The sequence below is a fragment of the Herpailurus yagouaroundi genome, unplaced genomic scaffold (genome assembly GCF_014898765.1).
Source record: "Herpailurus yagouaroundi ecotype Mexico unplaced genomic scaffold, PumYag 140, whole genome shotgun sequence".
Lineage (NCBI taxonomy): Eukaryota > Metazoa > Chordata > Mammalia > Carnivora > Felidae > Herpailurus > Herpailurus yagouaroundi.
Genome location: NW_024412395.1, coordinates 95,925,074 through 95,942,299, shown reverse-complemented (window position 1 = coordinate 95,942,299; position 17,226 = coordinate 95,925,074). Strand labels below are relative to the sequence as shown.

General features: G+C 57.4%; 1 protein-coding gene across 1 annotated transcript; it reads right to left on the bottom strand.

Annotated features, from left to right (window-relative positions):
• Positions 1–2,833: 2,833 nt before the first annotated feature.
• WNT10A (Wnt family member 10A) lies at positions 2,834–15,154 on the bottom strand. The gene is made up of 4 exons (XM_040476291.1): positions 14,655–15,154; positions 13,318–13,580; positions 6,440–6,819; positions 2,834–4,026 (listed from the first exon to the last, which is right to left on the bottom strand). Exons 1-4 carry the CDS (start codon positions 14,762–14,764, stop codon positions 3,529–3,531), a joined length of 1,251 nt encoding a protein of 416 aa, XP_040332225.1. The 5' UTR covers positions 14,765–15,154; the 3' UTR covers positions 2,834–3,528.
• Positions 15,155–17,226: the final 2,072 nt, after the last annotated feature.

Below are 17,226 nucleotides of genomic sequence, written 5' to 3'. Positions count from 1 at the left end.
GTCCACCACCCTCATTCTCTGTTAGTTCTCCCTCTCCCTCCAGCTGGGGCCATCCAGGCTCTATCAGACCATACTAGTTTTTCCTCCTGCAAGGAGGTGACCCAGGGTCCATCAAGATGAATGGTATTGGGGACCAGGACAGTTCCCTTCCCCTCTAATCTATGGTCCACCATCTGTTCTTATTCCAAAATTGCAACCCTGGTCCTCCCCCAAGCTATTTGGCAAGTTCTTCCTCCCATCTACCTCCATCACCCCCAATTTCCAGTCAGCACATTGATTTCTGTCTCGCCCTTCAGCCAGGATGCCTAAGCCCCGTGCCCCTTGGGCCCTATTTTCCTGCCCTTCATCACCTCCACATCTCCCTTTAAGACCATTGCCAGATCCTACATCCCCCTTTTCAGTTGTGGGGTCCAGCTTTTGCCCTGAGACCCTAGCCAGCTTCTGGCCCGGAGGGAGGATATGGAGTGGGTAACACCTTGTTTGTTCCTTCCCCAACTTTCACTCTCTTCCTTTACAGATCCTGCCAGCATATATCAGCTCACCAGGACTTGACTGGAACACGTCCTTCCCCCCACAACGTGGTGTCCAGCCCCTGCCCCACCCCACCACTCACTCCTCTCTGGAGGCAGCAGGCTCTGCAGTATTCCTGCTCCTACCTCATTATCCCAGCCCTGATCCTGTATCTCTCCAGTCTCTCCTCCCCCTGGCTCTGTGCTCCTTAAACCTGGAAGGCACCGGAGGGTGAGGTCAAAGCTAATACGCAGTGGACACTGCTGGGGGTGGGAGTGCTCCCCACTCAGGCCTCTCTTCCTCACCCCCTACCTCTTTTCTCCTCCTCCCTGGGATGGGAGGGAGCAAGGGGGCGGGGAACCCAGCCCCCACAGCTCCCTCCTGGGTGAACAAGAGGAAAGGAATGAGGCAGGTGTGTCGGCTGCTCCCGCTTACCCCTCCTCCCCGGGGGACTCTAACCTGCCTGCCTGTGGGGCTGTCTTTTGGGGGTTGGGGAGAGAAACTCTGTCCTCCCCAGAAGCAGCGGAGCTGAGCATGTGGAAGGCCTGGCTGTCGTAGGCATGTCCAGGAGCTGCCGGGATGCAGGCAGTTGGAGGAGAGGAAGCTGAAGGCAAGCTAGTTGGGGCAAAACTCCCAACAGGGATACACCACCATGAGAGCGTCCTTTCCTTCTCACCCCTACCCTGAGGTAGGGAGACATGGGCTAAGGAAATATGGGGGTTCGTGTAGGCTGGCAATCGGGAAAAGGAACAAGACTTCATCCTTGTCTGGTTCATCCAGAAGGGTGCCATTCTGGGTAAAATGAGGCAGGAAGCAGGATCCTCAACTTGGAGCAGCAGGAGGTCTGGATGAAGTAGGTGAAGTGTTCTTTCTCTGAGATCCCGACCACTCTACCTCCCTCTCTACCACCCTCCTCCTTGAGGGTTTGGGACAAAGGAGGCCGAGGAAGGATGTCCCTTCGCCTCTGGCCTTACTTACATACTCCATCTCCCCTGCATGCACTCAGAAAGACCAGCATCCAGACAGTGAGTCTCCTAGCCCTCCCCCACCACCCTCCTCCCTGCCGCACCTTCTAGCCCCACCTGCTCCCTGGGGCGCTGGGCTGGCTGGGTTGAGCTGGGTCTTGCCCAGGATTACTCCTCGCAGAGTGTCTGTCTCTGCCGAAGGGTGCTGCTGGGCACCGCCACTCGTCCTGGCTTGTGGCAGAGGGCTCAGGCACAAGGTGGACAGCTAGAGCTCCGGAATTAAGAGCTCCGGTTCCAGCTTCTTGTCAACATCCCCCTTAGCCTCCATTCAGGCAGGTTCCATCTGGTTTGGAAGATGGCTGTAGTTTCCTAACTGGCCCCTTGTTGTTAACTCTTCCCCTCTTCATTCAGTTCCCCAGTACAGTGAGCCATGTGGGAATCAGACCATGACACTCACCTGTTCAAGACCCTCTGAAAGTTTCTCATTCCTCGGAAAATCCCAACTCCTTACGATGGCCCAGAGGGACATGTGATGTGACTCTTGCCTGCCCTCCGAGCTCCTTTCCTGCTAACCTGCCCTTGATTGCTCCATCCGATCACACTGGCCTGTTGGCTGTTCCTCCTGAGGAGATCTCTCTCACCACCGACCTTTGGCATTCACATGGCCTCAGCCTGGAAAGCCCTTTCGGGGCTATCTTCGGCACACAGGTCTCAGCATGAGTAACATAACTCAGAGAGGCCTTCCCAGACCAATGACTTTATCTAAAGAGGCCACACTCCTACCTATGTGTCTTATTCATCAATACCTTGTGCCTTATTCATCAATAAATGAATCAATGAAAAAGATGTGGGGTGTGAGTGTGTGTATACATGCAGCCATAACAAAGGAGGAGATCTTGCCATGTGCAACCATATGGATGGACCTTGTGGGTATTATGCTAAGTGTAATAAGTCTGACTAGTAAAGACAAATACCCCATGAGTTCACTCTCATGTGGACTCTAAAACACAAAACAAATGAATGAACAAACAAAAAGCAGGATCAGACCTATAAACACAGAGAACAAACTGATGGTTGCCTGAGGGGAGGTGGGCGAGTGGATGAACAAAACGGGTGAAGGGGAGTGGGAGATAATGGGCTTCCAGTTATGGAATGAATTAGTCACAGCACTACAAGGCACGGCATAGGGAATAGAGTCAATGGTATTGTAATAGCATTATATGGTGACAGATGTATAGAGATGTTGAATCGCTACGTTGTACACCTGAAACGAACGTAACATTGCGTGTCAACTGTACTCAAACAAAAACAGGCTTTTAAAATGCAAACATAAAAAATAAACACTAAAGGGACCCCACTCCCCACACATCACTCTACATCCAGCACCGTGCTTTATTTGCTTCGTGGTACAGAGCATTGTCTGAGATGACCTGGTTTGTATATTTACTTGTTTATTGTCCCTCTCTCCCAACCAGAATGTAAACTCCAAGAGGCCGGTGCTGTGTCTCTCTTATTCACATCTGTCTCCCCAGCACCCATCGTCCCCTGCAGAGTGCCAGGCCACAAAGAATGCAAAATAAATATTTGTTAAATGAATGATGAGGGACAGAGGCCCTTGGGGGAGGGCATCCTAGGCCTCTAGAGAATCACTTCAGCTCAGTTACGTCCATTTCTTCTTTTCTAATCATCTTTCCCCTGCCCTTCAGCTTCCAGGGTTAGAGGTGAAGGCACGAAAGGAGACAGGCCCAGAGGCTGCCTGGCTGACACTTGCCCTCTGGTGTGGGTGTCGGGCAATCCCCAGCCCAACTGAGCCGTCTAAGCTTAGGGCAAGAAGCAGGGAGGCAAATCAGTCCTGGAGCCCCCAGAAGTGAGTGGTGGGGTCCAGGCAGGTCTGGACTCTCCCCTGATTGCAGACTTGACCCTCAGAGCCGGGAGGTTCCTATCGGATCAGATGGTCCAAACTCCTCTCCCAGGAGCCAGGGCGACGCTGCTGCCGGGCCAAGACGGCAAGCCGCAGAGGGCCAGGCTCAGGGAAGGGAAGGAAGCCTTCCGCTCACTTGCAGACGCTGACCCACTCGGTGATGCGGCACTCCTCGCAGACCACGAAGCAGCACCAGTGGAAGCGGCAGTGGCAGCGCTCGCTGCGCGTCTGGCGCAGGATGTTGTGGCCGCGGCCGCAGCACATGCTACCGCAGCCGTCGGGGCCCGCGCTGCTCTTGTTGCACAGGCGGCCCACGGTGCCCGCCGAGTCCAGGCGCGGCTCGCGCTCGCAGAAGTCGGGCGACTTCTCGAAGTAGACCAGGTCGGCGGGGCTGGCCCGGCGCCGCGGCCCCGGGACGCCCGGGGCTGGCGAGGGGGCCCCCGCGGGGCCGGGCTCCAGCTGGCCACCGTTGCGGTTGTGCGGCCGGATGAGCGTGGCGCGGTGGAAGCGGCTGCGCAGCAGCGCCCCCACGGCGCGGAACTCCGGCGTCACCTGCCAGCACGTCTTGAGCTGGCAGCTGCCTGACGTGCCGTGGCACTTGCACTTCCGCCGCATGTTCTCCATCACCGCCTGCAGAGGGAGGCACGGCGAGGGGTGACGCCCGCGGTCGGCCCCACGGCCCTCCTCCCAGCGCAGGCGCTGGCCTGCGAGAATCTCCTCGGAGACTTCCGAAACCGACTCCCATTGAACGGATGCAAAAGCTGAGGCCCAAAGCGGGGCAGAGTGGGGAGGCGGGCGCACAGCTCCTGAGCCAGGCAGTCGGGAGAAGAACTCCGCCTGCTCTTCTGCTGTTCTCCCATCCGCCTCCCACAAGGCCAGGTCCTGGGGGAATTCCCTCCTTCCTCCCCTCTTCTCCTTTCCCACCAGCTGCAGGGGGCCCTTGGGGCTGGAGGCTCTTGCTTCCTGAGGGGGGATCCCAGATCCTCAGGGAAATTCCCTCTCCTTCCATCCCTCAGGTGGGGGCCAGAAGCAGGGGGTTGCTGGCCCCACTGTATCCTATCCCCAAAGCCTCTGGCCTCGATCCAGGCTGTGAGTGGGGGCTGCGGGGAGGCTGAGAAAGCCCCTTTCCTTCTCTGGGCCCTGCAGCCCTTTGCAGGGAGCCTAAGGAGGGGACAGGAGCTGAGGAGTCTCCCCTTCACCCCATTATACCGGCTGGAGCTTATTCTGCCCACTGCCGAATGTCACAGTTCCTCCTAGGGAACAGTGAGCACCAGCCGGGGCCAAAAGCTCTACCTGAATACAGAATGGGAGCAGCCCCCAGAGAGCCAGACCCTCAGCCCAATGAAAGTGAGAAGTTCCCAAGCATCCAAGGCAGGTAGTTACAGGGGTGTGGTATACCGACCCCCTGCCCAACTCTCAACCTGCCCTAGAATCTCCTCCCAAAGGACCCCTTGACATTATCCTCATTAGAGACACTGGAGACATCTTCCTTTCCCGGGACTCCATTCCAAAACACAGCTGCAGACAGGGAGACCAGTGAGCTGGGGCCCTCACACCTGGGCAGTTAGGGCCAGAAGAGAGAGACCCTGCCCTCTGAGTGTTAAAGGGCTCCGCAGCTTGTAGGTGCAGCCTGTGGTGGCAACACCATGGAGGAACGAGCCCAGGGCCTCGGCTGGCCAACGGCTCCAGAACATTCGCTTCCCACAGACAGCAGCCATTAATTAACCAGTTTAACGAGGAGTAGGAGGCACTGTTGGTATGGGCTGGGATAGCATGGAAGCTTGGGAAAAGAGCTGCACTAATAGGGCAGGGCTGGGTGGAAGCTGGATGTGACCTGAGGGTGGATATGCCTCAGTTTACTTCACCTCTAAGTCAGGATGGGAAGAGCTGAATCAGCTCCGAGTCTTTGTGGAAGGAGTTGGTGAAGCACCGGGTCCAGAGGACAGGAGAAAGGGGAGTCAGGAGGCGCAGGTGCCAGGCCGGGTGAGGGGAAGCCAGAAACGAGGCCTGAGCAGGCCAGGCAGAGCCGAGAGAAGGCATAGGGGCTGAACAGCCAGAAAAGGAGGGTGCTGGGCTACCACGAAGGCTAAGGAGGCATCTTAGTGGAGGCACGCACCCAGCGCAGACGACCCTGCGGAGTGAAAGGCTCAGCTGCCTGGCGATGAATCCGCCTCTATCCCTTCCTTACCAGCTGCACCACCTTGGGCAAGCTTCTTCATCTCTCTGTACCTCACTTTCCATATTTGAACACGAGGCTGCTACTAGCACCCTCATAGGTAGTGTAAAGATTAAAAAGGCTAATATGTGATGTGGTGTGGTGCTCCAGACGGTACCTAACACATAGTAAGCACTCAATAAATGCAAGCGATTGATTCTTTCTTTCTTTCCTTTCTTCTTCTTCTTCTTCTTCTTCTTCTTCTTCTTCTTCTTCTTCTTTTTTAATTTATGACCTTTGAGGGAGTATGAACATTCAAGGATAGGGAGAAAAAGGAGGAAGGTAACCATAACACAGGACCTCAGTGGCCCCGAGGAACCTCCCCTTGCAGGAATCCCTCATTCTGCACAGAAAGGCTGGGAGAACAGGTAGAGGGTCACAGCATAGGATAGCACAGAATCATGGAACGTTAGAGCTGGGCCAGGGCAGGGGAGACTAGGGAGCTGGATGACCCAGTTCAACCTTCTTGCTTTATAGGGGAGGCCACAGAGAGGCAGAGCAAGGCCAAGGCCCCGGAGGCCCTGTCTGCAGTCCTGTCCACTCCCCCCCCCCCCCCCGTGCCCACCCCACCACAAAAAAAAAAAAAAAAAAAAGGGGGGAGCAGGCTGATCCAGGACAGGGTTTTTCTCATCCCTGCATCCCAGACTAGTCCAGTGCCTGGCACACAGTAGGTATCCAATGCATGTTTGATGACTGGATTAGGCAGGGACAATGAGAGAATTGCTGAGTAAGGGGGGAGCTCTGGGTCCCAGAGCAAGGCCTGGGGGGAAGGGAGGAGCCCTAGGCAGAGGGATCTGGAGCAGGCCCAGGCGGGTGTGGGGCTCTCACCTGCCTCCCAACTCGGTTGTTGTGGAGCCTCATGCGTGCGTGGATGTCTCTGTGAGGCTCCCGGGAGTCCAGAAAGTCCTTCGAGAAGCGCTCCCCGAAGCCCACATCGGGGCTACAGCCGCCCCACTCCCAGGAGTCCTGCAGGCCCGGGCTGGCAGGGGGCAGGGCTGGGTGTTCCGGGACCCCGTGGCTCAGGCCCTTACCGCGCTGCAGCGCGTCCAGCTGCAGGCGGTGCAGCTTCCGACGGAAGGCCTCCTCGTCCCCGCGCCGAGAGGCGTCGCAGCCGCAGGCCCTCAGTTTGCCCAGGGCGCAGGCATTGGACACCGCGTGCACTACGCCCGCTGCAGCGATGGCGTAGGCGAAGGCACTCTCTCGGAAACCTGAGGGTGGAGATCCAGGGAAAGGACTCTCAGGGGCCTCCACGTTCATCCCTCTGCCCTCTCTGCCCAACCTTCTTACCACACAAAGGGGAAATGGAGGCGCAGTGTTGGGGGAAGGTCTGGAACAAGGACACAGATTCAAAGAGGGGCAGAAATCACATCAGAAGTTCTGCATGCAGGGTGGAGTGTGGGAGGTCTCCCCAGAGTCCTCTTTTGTACTTCACTCCCTGTTCCACTAACATCACCCTTAGCAAGCTCAGAATTCGTGTCTACCTCTCTCCTGTTGGGCATAAAGTATCTGGGAAACATTTCTTTTTCAGATCAGGGACTTCATCTGTTACCTCTCATGTGATATTTGCAATTTAAAAATAAGCCTGCGGAAAGAAGGCAAAATTTAAGCTAAAAAATAAATGACTAGAGATAGAATTCCAGGCCCAGAAGATGTTCATGGGCAGAAGGGTAAATAAGAGGAGGGTGTCCTCGGACAGCTCCCGGCCCCAAGATTGCCTGCCTGGTGCCACCCCCTTAGGCCCCACCCCCTTAGGCCCCACTACAGAACACTCCCTGACTGCCAGATTCAAGAGGCAGAGGAAAGAGCCAGCAGAGTTTCCCCTTTTCCTGTCCACAGGACATCCCAGAAAATCTCGGAAACGGGCGTTGCCCAGCCACGCTGCCTGCAGTGGGTCTAGGTCATCTGAAGAGGTTGTTTGAGGAATGCTGGAAATAAGCCCATTGCCCTGCAGGAGTGTTGAAAATTGAGAGGGAAGGGTGAGTTAAGGCAGACACCTTCTTTTTGATGCTCTGGAGCACAAAGCCCCTGACGACCACTTGCAGGGGCCCAGGACTTGTCTACACTACTTTTCTCCTCGGTGTTCTCAGCCTGAGCCATCCTCTGGGAAGGTCTGGGCCTGTGGCAGGGGGAGGCCTACTTACAGAGGACGGTCTGGCTCCTGGCCCCACAGGCTGCTTCTTCCTTATTCTGCATCTGAGAGGGGACCAGCTAGCAGCATTTTACAAGTTTCTGACCAACCTCTGGAAGCGAGAGAGTGTGGGCAGTGGGAGAAGAAGCCAAGAGCAATGAAAGCCTCCATATGAGGAGAACTCACCTGTGCCATAGGCACCTGTCGTGGAAGCCCAGACCTGGCTGGAGATTGATGGCTTGCGGGAGGCCAGAGATTCAGAGGAAAAAAACTCTAGATCCTTCCACCCTAGTGCTGAAGCCTGGAAGCACATGCTCTGGGAGTTCCCGTAGCCCTCAGAGAGCCAACCAGGACTGAACAGAGACCCTAGCCCAAACCTGCCCCTCACCCTCACCCTCACCCTCTGCATCATAGGGTCCTGTCCTCCTTTTCTTGTCTAGCCAAAACAACGAGGACGATGACAACAACAACAACAACAACAACAACAACAACAACAAAACTTGACAAAACGTGTAGTAGTTAAAAGTATGAACTCTCAAGCAGCCAGATTGTCTGGGTTCAAATCCTGGCTCTTCCACTTACTAACTGTTAATAGCTACCCAACTTTGACCAAGTGACTTGACCTCTGTGCTTCAGTTTTCTCATCTGCAAGACAAGATTGTTTTTACCTGCTTCATTTTTGTCCCAAGGATTAAATTAGTTAGTAAATTTAAAGTACTTAGAAGAGCACCTTATTCATAGTAAGTACTGCACAAACATTAGCCATTATTGAGAAGTTCTTCCTGTTGTCTGACTTCACTCACTACTGCTGTAATTTTAGGCCATTGCTTCTTGTTTTCCCCAGTCAGGGACAGAGCCCAGACGCTCAAGACCCATTTTAGAATAAATCACATGGGCCACTAGAAGCCCATGAAGCAGGCTGTCCCTGTCTATCTTCTCTCTCCAGCTTGTGGCATCTCCAGATCTTTTCCGTAAGGAGCCCAGCTATGAACAGACAGGAGGGGATGAGGATTGGGCTGGAGCCTTTTAAGGGGATGTTGGGAATTGGTGGGAGCCAAAGAGGAGTAGACACTGACATGGGATGTAGGGCCCAAGAGAAATGGCAGACCTAAGTCCCTGGGGAGCACACCCAGTGTTTATCCCTTGCCTTTTAGCTGTGGAACTCTGAGCACTTCCCTTATTGCTAGGGGAGTCATTAGCCCACTCCTAGGACAAATGGCAATACTCAGACTTCCAGAAGCAGCCCAAGCCTCAGAAATCATCTCCCCCTCCAACACACACACACACACACACACACACACACACACACACACACACTGTGCAAAAGGGGGATGCCCAAGGTCACAGGGGTTACAGAGCAGAACCAGAGCAGGACCCAGGCCCAGCTCTCTCAGCTCCCAGGCCTGGGAACTGGCTGCTAAAGGACATTTGGCTCTAGGGAAGACATGTTCCTGAGTAAGAAACCCAGCCAGCCCAATTTCCAGTTTCCATGGCCCTATCTATGCACAGCACCAAGAAAGAGCAAGAGGCTGGTCTAGGGGGATGTGCCAGCCTAGACCAACCACCATCTTCCAGGCCAATCACCATCTTCCAGGCTCTTTACATTCAGAGGCAGGCCTGGAGGAATCTGGAAAAATGTAGTCTACAGTCTACATAGAACACCCCTACCTACCCAAGGCAGCTAAAGACACCATCCCATGGCCTCTGGCAGCTGTCACAGCCACGTTTAGTGGTGACCAGGCAGGGCTTGTGTGACCACCCTCTGCTCCAACATCCAAGATTCAGAGAAGTCCAGACTGCTGGGCCTCTGCCCCCCAGCTCCCACTCAGGGCCCCAGTTTCGGTCCTGGCCCCGGCTGTCTGGGGCAGACGCAGGCACTGTGCCATCTGGCCAGCTGGAGGGGGAGAGGGGTGGGGCCATGGCCAGCTGGGCTGCCTGGAGCATGGAGGGAGGAGGGGTGCTTGTTAAGACGCACAATTAGCCGTCCTGCCTTTGATCTGGGACAGGGACTGCCAGCATCTAAGTGGAGTCAGCTGCTCCTTCAGGCTGCAGCCAACGGCCAGGAAGGGGCTGGGGGAGGAGGTTTGGAGGGCAGGGGAGCATGGAGGAGAGAGGATTCAGGAGCCAGTGGGAACCAGGAGGGGTCAGAGAAGCTTGAGCCCCGCCTATTTGAGTCAAAGAGGGAGGGAAGGGGAGAGATCTGGTCTCCATTCCCTCCATGCATATAATCTGTGCATGCTCATGTGCCTGGCCTGAGAGAGAGGAAGAGGTTGTGTGCATGTGGGAACACTTAGGGGTGACACTGAATGTGGCTACACGTTTGTACAAACAAAGGTAGGTATCTGCGTGCGTGTGTGTGTGTGTGTGTGTGTGTGTGTACATGTGAGTTTCATTTCTTGGAGTAGTCCATTGTGCCACTCACCTCTGGACACATGGTGGGAGCTTGGGAGGCAGTATGGCAGGGGGTTGAGTGCAATCTCTAAAGAGAGCTGGCCTGCATTTGAGTCCTGGCTCTATAGCTCACTTACAAGCTGTGTGACTAATGGCAAGCTACCCAACCTCTCTTAGCTTCATTTGTAAAATGAAGATACTAATAAGACCTATCGCATGGGGATTGTTCGAGGATGTTAAAGTACAGATAAAGTGCTTTAGAACAGTGCCAAACAGCAAGTACTTAATAAGTATTAGCGAATTCATTGGGTGCTATTAGAATAATGGAACTTTAGGTGATCCTGGGATATAATTGCCTGTGCCTCTTCTCCTCATCTGAGTGCCACCACGCACCCCACGCCTGGAGGCCTAGCCATAAAACCAAGACTCCTCAAGGATGAATGTAAAAGAGAGGTGGGAGAAGAACCAGAGCCTTGGAGAACAGAGGCCAGACTCTCAAACTGTGGGCTTCCATTGGGCTGAGAACCCTGCTTGCTCTAGAGCCTCATGCCCCCTCTTTCCATCCATTCCAGATGGGTCTGGGCCCTGCCTTCCCAAGCTTGTCCACTCCAGGTGCTCAAGCACTCTTCTCTCCTTCACTGGAATTCCATCCCTTCAGCCCAACCCATTTTCAGGGAGATGTCAGGACAATTAGATGGCAGTAACAGTATTAAGGTAGCAGGTCCCAGGGACCACCTCCTCCCTGCAGTCTCTGAATTTTAAACATGGCAGAGTGCACCTTGAAGAGAATCCCACTGGCAGTCTGAGTTGGAAGAGCGGTCAGCAGCCAGTACTCCACTTGGGGGAAACAGGTCACCTGACCCCACATGGGACAATTCATAACTTGAAAAGAAGGGGAACCGGGGGAAGGACCCCGTCCAGGGGAATGGCTGCCACCAAGAGTGGCCCTGTGGAATTCAAATTTAGGTAGTCCTCGAAGTGATGGGCCAAGACGGACAGCGACATAACCCTAGAGGAGGGTGAACACAGATACGGAGTGAGAGAGGGCTGTAATGGTGGCCCCTGGAAAGAGAAAGTGGCAATTTCTTCCAGAAGCCTAGAGTCCCCTCCGAGGAGGGACAAGCAGAAAATGGGATGTCTCAATGCAGGAGCAAAAGCCACATAGGTAGGACCGTGTTCCAAGGCCAAAGGAAAGAGCCCAGCTCCCCTGCCAGAGCCCGGCCGCAGCTGTCCCGCCCCTCCCCACGCGCTGGGCGCTGCCCCGCCCTGGCTAGCCCCGGCAAGTCTCCCCCCCTCCACCCCTAACCTCTCCCCCTACCAGTCCCCCCAGCTCACCTCCCGCTTATTAAACTGCAGGTGAACCCGGGAACGCCTGGCACCGCGCCAACCCCGCGTGCTTCCACCGCTCTGAACTCACCCTTGAGCTTCAAAGACCCCACGTCCTCCACCAGGCCACACGGGCCTCAAGCGGGCGAAGTAATCAGGACGCGTGGGCGCGCTCTATCTAGAGGGGGCAGGAGGCCCAGAGGGGAACTGGGGACACCGTGGCCGGGAAGAGGGATGAAGAGCTTGTCTTGCCTTGCCTCATCTGGAGCGGCAGGGGTGAGAACCTCAGCGCCTATTCAAACCCCCGCGAGCAAAACCCAAAGCAAGGCCTCTAGTGTCCTCACCTCCCGGGCCCGGGTGCTGGAGGGGAAACGGGGCGTCGGGGAGCGCACGGGTGACCTAGAAACCCGGAGTGGGAGCAGGCGCGCGGCGGCGGCGAGCACCGGCGGGGCCCGGCCCGGGCAGGAGAGAGGCACAGGCCTGTCACTTGGCGTGGGCGAGCGCCCGGCCGACCGGGGAGGGGCGCCCCGCCGGGGGTCCCGGGCAGCCGCAGACTGACGGCTGGCGGGGCTCGGGTGCGGCAGGGCGGGCGGGGCGGGAGCGCGGGGCAGGGGCGGGCGGGGGTGCCCCTTGGAGAGCCGCGCGGCCCGGGCCGGGAGCCGTCTGCCGCGGCCCGCGGGGATTAGTTCGCGGCTGCATGCCGCCACACGCGTCGGGCTGGGCTCGGCAGGGTAGAAACAGCGCCCCGGGCGCGCGGGGGAGGGAGGTGGGGAGGGCGCGCGGGGGCGGGGCGGGCGGCCTGGGGCCGGGCTGGAGGAGGCAGCGGTGGCCCCTGACTTGGGGGCCCAGGGGATGCAAGTAGGGGTCCTGGTGAAAAGGGAAAGGCCCCAGCTTGCCGAGTTCTTTCCGGAATAGGGTGCTTTAGAGTCTGGCTCTCCTAGAAGCCTCTGGACCGACCCCAAGGGCACAGAATATAGGGGTACAACTCCTCCTCCACTGGGCAAGAAAATTGGACAAGTCTCACAGAGCCAGGTCCCCACACTGTCCCACTCAAGCAGCTGAGAGGAGAGATGGATAACGCCTATCTTCCCCCAAAAGGCCTGAGGCAAGGCCTAAGGTACCAGGGCAGGAGACGGGTGGGAACAGAAATGAGTGACAAGGCCTCCTGCCATCTCCAACCCTAAGGGTTGTCAGGGTGGGCCCTGGGTCACTCAGAAGTCACAGAGGGAGGACAGGGAGCGGGCTGTGGCTTCTCTGGGCTGTGAGGGGAAGAGGGATTGGCAGGGCGGTCGGGCCTGCTGGGCAGGAGGCGGGCACACACCCAGTGCCTCTGATTCAGAGAAGGTTTTCGGGGGCGGTGAGAATGACACAGAGGCTGGTGGTATACCTTGCCGGGAAGAGCTTCTGCAGAAGTACAGACATTTTACCTGCCCCAGCTTCCCTCACCTACCCCATTTGGCAAAAGTCCTCCGTACTGACTCTGGGTACTTTATCACGGGCTCTCCATCCCAAGTGCTGTTTACTAGAGGGTAGAGGGTAAACTGAGGAAGGTGACAGATACTTATATTTCCCAGGCTTGAGGTATACAGTGTCAATGACCAGGCAGGATAACCCAGGAGTCAACTCTCGGGCACGGAACCTGCTACGGTCAGCCCACCCAGCGCAGGCTGGAGACACATTTTCCCCGTTTGGCTGGCCCCCATGGACTGTCCAAGACCGGAAAGAGCAGAGGAGCAGCATGGTTGGTAGATGGGCACCTGGGGAGGTTGCCAGCTTGAGGCAGTGGGGATGGTTGGCAGATAGCTTTGGGGGTGGGGTGCTGAATGGGGTGGGCAGAAGGGCAAGGGCGAGGGGCAGCTACCTCTGCTGAAGATGGGACTCTCGTAGGGGATCTTGTTTCGAGTCTCGAGACTAGAGCAGTTCCAGCGCTGGTCCCGGAACTGGTGCTGGCACTCGTGGATGGCGATCTGGATGCCCTGGATGGCTGAGGCGGCCACGTCGGGGTGGCGCACACACACTTCCATCTGCCGCCTACTCAGGCCCGGCAACGTTAGGCATACCGTGTTGGCATTGAGCACAGGCTCCGGGGGGAGGCGGAGGCCCAGAATGTCGTTGGGTGCAGACCTGCAAGTGTGGGGGTTGGGTGTGGGTGAGTGTTTTGGGGAGCTAGGAGGGCCCCATTGAACAAGTTACACTCAGTCCCAAAGGCCACAGTTCCTCTTTTCCAACGCCTGCTTCTGAAGGTTTGGCCCATCATGTATATTCCTAAAGCATTCTCCTGTCCTTGATCCTCTCATTTCCTCCAACACCACCCAGCCAGCCGCACACCCACACAGGTTAACGTGTAAATGGACACACATCCGAAATGCCTGCGTACACGGTATTTCAGAAGTACATCCCCAGGCATAGATGCTCACATACGTAGCGATCCCCAGGAGACCACTCCCAAGACATGTTTCAGACAGTCACAGTCACACAGACACACAGCTGCACACATGGAGATGGCCACCCAGATCCAGGAACACTTCCACGCATGCACGCTTCAGTCAGGCATCGTTATACACACATACACAAAGACACTCACAAGCATACACACGTGTTCATCTTAACATACACTGATCCAGAAGCTCGCACATTCACACATATGTGGACACACAGACTGCTATTTAACAACATAGCTTGCAGGGCTCACAATATCACACACACACACACACGCACACACACACACATACACACACACACACACACACACACACACACACTGAGAACCCTTCCAGCTGCAGTGTCACAGTGACCCCACCTGAACTACTCCCTTCCAGCCCCCAACCCATGCCCCTGTCTGGGAGCGATCTCCAAGGAGGAGCAACGCAGTCTGAGCTTACTCCTGGGGTAGGGGTGCATTCGCCTGGCCTGGCCTGGACTCCAGGTTGGCACTTGCTCCCCTCCGCACACACACCTCCTCTTCCAGTAGCCATCACTTTCCTGGGCACTGCCTTGCCTCCCTGGACTGCCCATACTCTGTCACCAGTTCAGCCCTCTCCTGTGAGGGCACTGTCTTTCATTGGGCACCAGCTCTTTTCTGAGACACTGTCCCTCCCTCCTTCCAGGGTCCCCTGCCCCAGCGGGAGCGCCGCCGGAGGCCCCCGTGGCTGGGGGTCCCAGCTCTCCAGGAGGGCGGGGCGTAAGGTGAGGGCTCACCTGGGCACGGCGGCAGCCAGCAGCAGTAAGAACAGGAGCGCGCAGAGCGCGGGCCGCGGCTGGGGCCGAGGTCGGAGCCGCAGCCAGGGGCAAGGGTGGGTGCTGCCCATGGCGCGCGGGCCGTGACCGGCCAGGAGTGGGGGGCTCACAGCCCGGCGGGACCGGCGAGCCAGGGGCGACGGCGCATGATCCGCGGGGGTCGGGGCGGCTGCGACACGGAGCTCCGACTCGGGTCACGGCTCCGAGAGCAGACGGCGCCCGCCTCCCCGCTCCATGGGGCAGCGCCCCCGGGCACCGCCCTCGGGGTGGGGGGGCGGGCGGGCGCACCGGGCACCTCCTGGCACAGGGGTCCGGGGAATTTCCCGAGGCCCCCCTGCGACAACTCCCGGTGCCTCTCGAGGGTAAGGGGGGCCCGGAGGTGCTGCGGGCTAGGGATGAGAGGCTGGGTGCCCGGGAGCCCCCCAGAGCAGCGCCACGAGCCTGTGCTTCCGAGGGCGTGCGAGGAGGGCGGGGTGGGGGGGGGCGGGTGGTGTTGAAGGGGGGACGGCGCTGTTTGTGCCCGGCCCCACCGCCCAGAGAGTGAGTGACTGTCCCGGCACAGGGAGCTCTACCGCCTCCCCTTTCCTCCCCCCCCCCCCCCCCCCGCAGAGTGTCAGGGCTCTACCCCAGGTGACGTCACTACGAGGGGGTGGAGGCGTGTATGGGTCCTGAGGCCACAGCGCCCTTCGGCTCCAGACTCGGGGTGGAAGCGGCGGTGCAGAGGGCTGGGGAAAGAGAGGTGTTGGGGTCTGTGCGCGCGTGCACGTGGAGATGCCAGTGCCGGGCGCGCTGGTTTGTGTAAGAAGGTGTGTGTTACTGCGAAGTGTGTGTGTCTGGCTGAGACACAGCTGTCGGGGAGCGGTCCTCCCCAACATACACACCTGCAGGGACTGGAGGGGAGGGGCTGGCCCCCCTGCCCACCTCTCCCACCTCAGGAGGGACTTCCCAGGCTTGGCTGGTGTAGCAGGTGTGTGTGGGGGGGGGGTCCTGTAAAGGGGTTTGGCAGCCTCTGGATTTTGCTCTTCTTCCCTGTGTGACCTTAAACAGGTGCCTCGTGCTCACTGAGCCACCCTCTGCCCTTTCATGAAATGAGGTTACTGAGGCTCACCTCATCTGATCAGTGAACCAATGAAGGTCAAAGTGCTGGGACTCCAGTAAATGTCTGGGAGCAGAACTCCCTGGGGTGACACACCCTGGGAGAGGTATTAGAGAGCCTTCTAATCCCAAAAGTGTGTATTTTGTCCCCTTTTATTTCTTAAGAAAATGAGGCTCAGAGAGGGCCATGACTTACTCAAGGTCACACAGCAAATGAAGAGCTGGAATCCAACCCAGTCCTCTTGACTCTGAGCACAGCAGCAGTGGCCCCAACACTGAGCGCTGCTTGCCTGGGCCTTCCTGCAGATGCTCCAGATCTTGCCTGGCCCTTGCTACCTGTACTTGGTTCTCTGGGAGCCACCCAAAACCGGACTCCTGACTCAGGCCCACTCCTCTCTGGGATTCCTTCATGTCCTCTCGCCCCAGCTGAACACTACAGCCAGGCAAGGACCTGAGGAAACAGCAGGCTGGGGACAGAGGCTCCAGCTTCTGTTTCTGGTTCTAACCTGGGCCCCGATAGTGAATCCTATTCCCACTGTGGCCTTAGCATCCTCCTCTGTACAATGGGCACAAGCCTCTCACTCTACTACACACATACCTCCCTCCCAACCTCATTGCCCTCTCCTGGTTTAAGGACAAACTACCGGAGCCTCTGGGCTCTGAGACAAAAGGGGCCCGGTCCTGGAATTGCCCATCCCTGGGGAATTGGAGGAGAGGGGTGGGGCTTTCCCTGTCCCCAGACTGTCAGGTGGTGGGGGCAGCCCGAGCAACAGCAGGCTGACGGCATCCTCCCCCCTCCTCTCCCCCCATCTCTGCCGGCAGCCACCGCAGCTGTCAGGAATTAAGGGCTTGAGGCTGCTGGGGGTGGGGGTGGGGCAATGGGGGGAGCAGTCTGGCTGGACAGCAGGAAAACAGCCGGGGGCAGGAAGCAGCCTGCGTCAGCCAGAGCCTTGTTTGACCCCAGCCGCCCCCTGCCCTCCCCACTCTCCTTCACCATGCTGCAGGACAGGGACAGCTTGGGACTAGAGTTTGGGGAGGGTTTGGGGTATGGGGAAGGATAGGGCAGGACCAGACTCAGCACAGGAAGGTAGGCAGGAGCCTGAGGTGGGAGAAGGCACCACAGGGACAAGCCAGGCTGTTGGGGAAACTGAGACCCAGAAAGGGTTAGGAAGAGGCCCAACCTGGGACAGGGAATGGCTTCATAATCCAGCTTGCAGACCTCCTTACTCCCCAGATACAGCTCACACGAGCCTTTCCAGGCTTGATGCCTCATCATAGGTATCCCGTGGGGTACACCATTGTGGGGAATACTGATTCCCGGTCCAATGCAGCTGAATCAGCCTGTCGGGGGGCAAGGCCTGGGGGTCTGCATTTCTCGCAGTATCCCAAGTGATTTTCGTGAGGACCACATTTGGGAAATTCTGCTGACCTGCTTGAC

Bases quoted from the DNA above. Each gene is read 5' to 3' on its own strand.
- WNT10A (XM_040476291.1), bottom strand. From the start codon at position 14,764: ATGGGCAGCACCCACCCTTGCCCCTGGCTGCGGCTCCGACCTCGGCCC. The intron at 13,581-14,654 runs GTGAGCCCTCAC...CCACACTTGCAG, and splicing joins CTGGCTGCCGCCGTGCCCAG to GTCTGCACCCAACGACATTC. The intron at 4,027-6,439 runs GTGAGAGCCCCA...CTCCCTCTGCAG, and splicing joins ACAACCGAGTTGGGAGGCAG to GCGGTGATGGAGAACATGCG.